Source organism: Homarus americanus, unplaced genomic scaffold (assembly GCF_018991925.1).
Source record: "Homarus americanus isolate GMGI-L3 unplaced genomic scaffold, GMGI_Hamer_2.0 scaffold1220, whole genome shotgun sequence".
Classification (NCBI taxonomy): Eukaryota; Metazoa; Arthropoda; class Malacostraca; order Decapoda; family Nephropidae; genus Homarus; species Homarus americanus.
Window position 1 is genome coordinate 16 of NW_024718774.1, and position 4,429 is coordinate 4,444.

The 4,429-nt window shown below is 55.4% G+C and overlaps 1 protein-coding gene across 1 annotated transcript; it reads right to left on the bottom strand.

Moving 5' to 3' along the window:
* Nucleotides 1–2,003: 2,003 nt before the first annotated feature.
* LOC121859826 (ribosome-binding protein 1-like) lies at nt 2,004–4,042 on the bottom strand (the record flags this gene model as incomplete). The annotated part of the gene is made up of 3 exons (XM_042356792.1): nt 3,889–4,042; nt 2,593–3,119; nt 2,004–2,302 (listed from the first exon to the last, which is right to left on the bottom strand). Coding segments are annotated over exons 1-3 (980 nt in total), but the record flags the coding sequence as incomplete, so codon positions are not given.
* Nucleotides 4,043–4,429: the final 387 nt, after the last annotated feature.

The following is a 4,429-nucleotide window of genomic DNA, read 5'->3' on the forward strand; positions in this document are numbered from 1 at the left end:
CTGCCCTGCCAGTTTGACCCTGCTGACTTGCCTGCCTGATGTTGACTTGCTGTTTGGCCCAACGGGCCAGATGCTTACAAATTTGCTAAACGTGCTTTACAGTTTACCGGTGGTGCTGGGATAGATGGTAGGAGACAGGTGGTGGAACATAGATGGTAGGTAGTGGGTGTTGCTGAAGTGATGTAGAAGTTGGTGTTGGAGGTGATGGTAGTGGGTGTTGGAGGTGATGGTGGTAGGGTGGTGTTGGAGGTGATGTGGTAGGTGGTGTTGAGATGGTAGTAGGTGGTGCTGGAAGATGATGGTGGGTGGTAATGGGAGAAGGTGGAGATGATAATGGTGATAGATGGGAGTGAAATTAACTGCAGAAATGGGAAGTGATAGAGATGGGAGAATAGTTAGGAAGGACGTACGGTCTTTGAAATGGAGATACACAGACGGAAGATGCTGAGGTTAGGAGGAGGTGGAGGTATGAGGGCAGAGAAGAGGGCGTAGGAGAGATGGTAAAAGTGGAGGTAAGGGAGAAAGTGGAGGTGGAGGTAAGGGTGGTGGGGGGGTTGGAGGCGAGGGTGTGCGTGGTCGCCGTCAGTTCGTCAGGCCGGATTAGATCCACGTCACTCAGGGTGATAGATCAGCAGGGCCACAGGCTGACCATTGACCCACCCACCCCTTCCGTGCCCTCCTCCTTCCGTGCCCCTCCTCTCTGTGCCTCTCCTCTGTAGTCTCCTCCGTGTCCTCCTTCCGTGCCCACCTTCTGTAACCTAATTCATCTGCTTCCTTTCTAGTGCAGTCTCCTTGTCTCTGCCTGTAACGTGTCCCCACCCTGTCCCTTGTCTCTGTACTGTCCCACCCTGTCCCTGTCCCCTGTAAACCAAATCCTGTCCCTGTCTCTTGTACCGTGTCCCATCCAGTCCCCTGTTTCTTTCTGTACTCGTGTCCCACCCTGTCCCAGCCTCTGCACCGTGTCCCACTCCCCTGTCCTGTCTTCGGTACCAGGTCCCACCCTGTCCCTGTCATCTCTTGTACCGTGTCCCACCCCTGTCCCTGCCTTATGTACCAGTCCCACCCCTGTCCCTGTCCCTCTGTACCGTGTCCCACCCAGTCCCTGTCTTCTGTACCGTGTCCCACTCCCTCCCTGTCCCTCTGTACTGTGTCCCACCCCTGTCCCCTGTCTGCTGCACCGTGTCCCACCCCCGTCCCCTGTTTCTGTACCGTGTCCCACCCTGTCCTGTCTTCAATCAGATCCCATCCTGTCCCTGCCTTATGCACCATGAGGTCCCAATCCTGTCCTTGCCTTATGTACCGTGTCCCACCCTGTCCCTGCCTTATGTACCGTGTCCCACTCCGCCCCTGTCCCTCTGTACCGTGTCCCACCCAGTCCCCTGTCTCTGAACCGTGTCCCACTCAGTCCATATATGCTGCACCGTGTCCCATCCAGTCCCTGTCTCTGTACCCCATCCACCCCCCTCCCTGTCCCTCTCAGTACCGTGGGTCCCACCTCAACCTGTCTGGCTGCACTGTGTCCCACCCCGCCTGTTTCTGTACCGTGTCCCACCCCTGTCCCTGTCTTCTGTACCGTGTCCCACCCTGTCCTGCCCTTATGTACCGTGTCCCACCCCGTCCTGTCTGCTGTACCCGTGTCCCACCCTGTCCCTGTTTCTGTGTACTGTGTCCCACCCCCGTCCCTGTTCCCACCGTGTCCCACCCTGTCCCTTGCCTTATGTACCGTGTCCCACCCCATCCCTGCCCTTATGTACCGTAGTCCCACCCCCGTCCCTGTCTTCTGCACCGTGTCCCACCCTGTCCCTGTCTCTGTACCGTGTCCCACCCCTGTCCCTGTCTTCTGTACCCATGTCCCAATCTCCACCCTGTCTCTCTGTACCGTGTCCCACTCCCTGTCCCTCTGTCTTCTGTACCGTGTCCCACCCTGTCCCTGTCTTCTGTACCGTGTCCCACCCTGTCCCTGTCTTCTGTACCGTGTCCCACCCTGTCCCTGTCTTCTGTACCGTGTCCCACCCCTGTCCCTGTCTTCTGGCACTGTGTCCCACCCTGTCCCTGTTTCTGTACCGTGTCCCACTCCCTGTCCCTGTCTTCTGTACCGTGTCCTAATCCCTGTCCCTGTCTTCTGTACCGTGTCCCAACCCTGTCCCTGTCTCTGTACCGTGTCCCACTCCCTGTCCCTGTCTCTGTACCAGTCCCACCCTGTCCCTGTCTTCTGTACTGTGGTCCCATCCTGTCCCTGTCTCTGTACCGTGTCCCAATCTCTGTCCCCTGTCTTCTGGTACTGTCCCATCTGTCCCTGTCTCTGTACCGTCACCACCCCTGTCCCTGTCTCTGTACTGTGTCCCACTCCCTGTCCCTGTCTCTGTACCTGGTCCCACCCTGTCCCTGTCTTCTGTAATCCAGGTCCTACCCTGTCCCTGTCTTCTGTACCGTGTCACCCTCGTCCCTGTCTTCTGTACCGTGTCCCACCCCTGTCCCTGTCTTCTGTACCGTGTCCCACCCCTGTCCCTGTCTCTGTACCGTGTCCCATCTCTGTCCCTGTCTTCTGTACCGTGTCCCACCCCGTCCCTGTCTCTCTGTACCGTGTCCCACCCTGTCCCCGTCCTGTAACCGTGTCCCACCCTGTCCCCTGTCTTCTGTACCGTGTCCCACCCTGTCCCCTGTCTTCTGTACCGTAGTCCCACCCCTGTCCCTGTTCTCTGTACCGTCCCACCCTGTCCCTGTCTTCTGTACCGTGTCCCACCCTGTCCCTGTCTCTGCACCGTGTCCCACCCTGTCCCTGTCTTCTGTACCGTGTCCCACCCCTGTCCCTGTCTCTGTACCGCTGTCCCACCCCTGTCCCTGTCTCTGTACCATGTCCCAACTCTGTCCCTGTTCCTCTACCGGTGTCCCACCCCTGTCCCTGTCTTCTGTACCGTGTCCCACCCTGTCCCTGTCTTCTGTACCTGTCCCACCCTGTTCCTGTCTCTCTGCGTACCGTGTCCCACCCTGTCCCTGTCTCTGTAACCGTGTCCCATCCCTGTCCCTGTCTCTGTACCGTGTCCCACCTGTCCCCTGTCTCTGCACTGTGTCCCACCCTGTCCCTGGCCTTATGTACCGTGTCCCATCCTGTCCTGTCTCTACAACGTGTCCCACACCCTGTCCCTGTCTTCTGCACCGTGTCCCACCCCTGTCCCTGTCTCTGCACTGTGTCCCACCCTGTCCCCTGCCTCTGTACCGGTCCCACCCTGTCCCTGTCTCTGTACCGTGTCCCCCACCCTGTCCCTGTCTTCTGTAACTTCATGTCCCACCCTGTCCCTGTCTTCTGTACCGTGTTCCACCCTGTCCCTGTCTCTGTACTCGTGTCCCACCCCTGTCCCTGTCTCTGTACCCGTGTTCCCACCCCTGTCCCTGTCTCTCTGTACCGTTCCCCACTCCTGTCCCTGTCTCTGTAACTGTGTCTCCCACCTCTGTCCCCAGTCTCTGTACTGTGTCCCACCCTGTCCCTGTCTTCTTGTTCACCGTGTTCCCACCCCGGTCCCTGTCTTCTGTACCGTGTCCCACCCTGTCCCCTGTCTTCTGTACTGTGTCCCACCCCTGTCCCCTGTCTTCTGTACTGCATGTCCCACTCCTGTCCCTGTCTTCTGTACCTGTGTCCCACCCCTGTCCCTGTCTTCTGTAACCGGTGTCCCACCTTCCCTGTGTTCCGTATTGGTCGCCTTCACCTGCCTTCCATCACACCTTACCTCGCGTGTACCTACCATGTACTGTCATCTTCCTTATCATTACTTTTCACTGTATATATAACCTGTCCTCTCCTTCTCTTCTGCCTTCATTTCTCTTCTGTGTTGTTATTATTGTCTTCCTCTTTAACGAGTCATCTTTATTGTCTTCCCTCTTTGTAAGTACCACCTTTAGTGTTTTCCTCTTCATATGTTCCATCTTTATTGATTTCCTTCAGGTTCTCGTTTTCTTTGTCACTTTCAGTCTTTAGCTCGATGTTTTCCCACACTTTGCGTCCTATTTCACCCATGTTCTGTCCCAGGTCATCCTTATCTGCCATTTCATTCTCTTTTTCCTCTACTGTCCTTCTTGTGTTCCTCCAACATATTTATCTCTCTTTCCTGTATGTCTTCTTTATTCTTCTCTTTGTTATCATTCATTACTTTCTTCATATCCCTCTCCTTGTTCTCTTTTGTTTGGTTATTTCCTCCTATGGTCTCTTTTATGTGTAAGTTTCCGTTTACGTTTTAGAATATAATTTTTTTCTGTTTCCTTCCTCGTGCCTCTCTCTCTATTACGAGCCTCTTGGCGTCATCATTGTGCCCTCCCTGCGGCGCTCTTTATTATCACGTGTTTCTTCGGTCATTCATGTTCCTTTTATCCATTCCTCCGTTCAATTATGTTCCCTTTAGCTGTTCCCCCGTTTTATTTCTTCTCCTGTTAGACG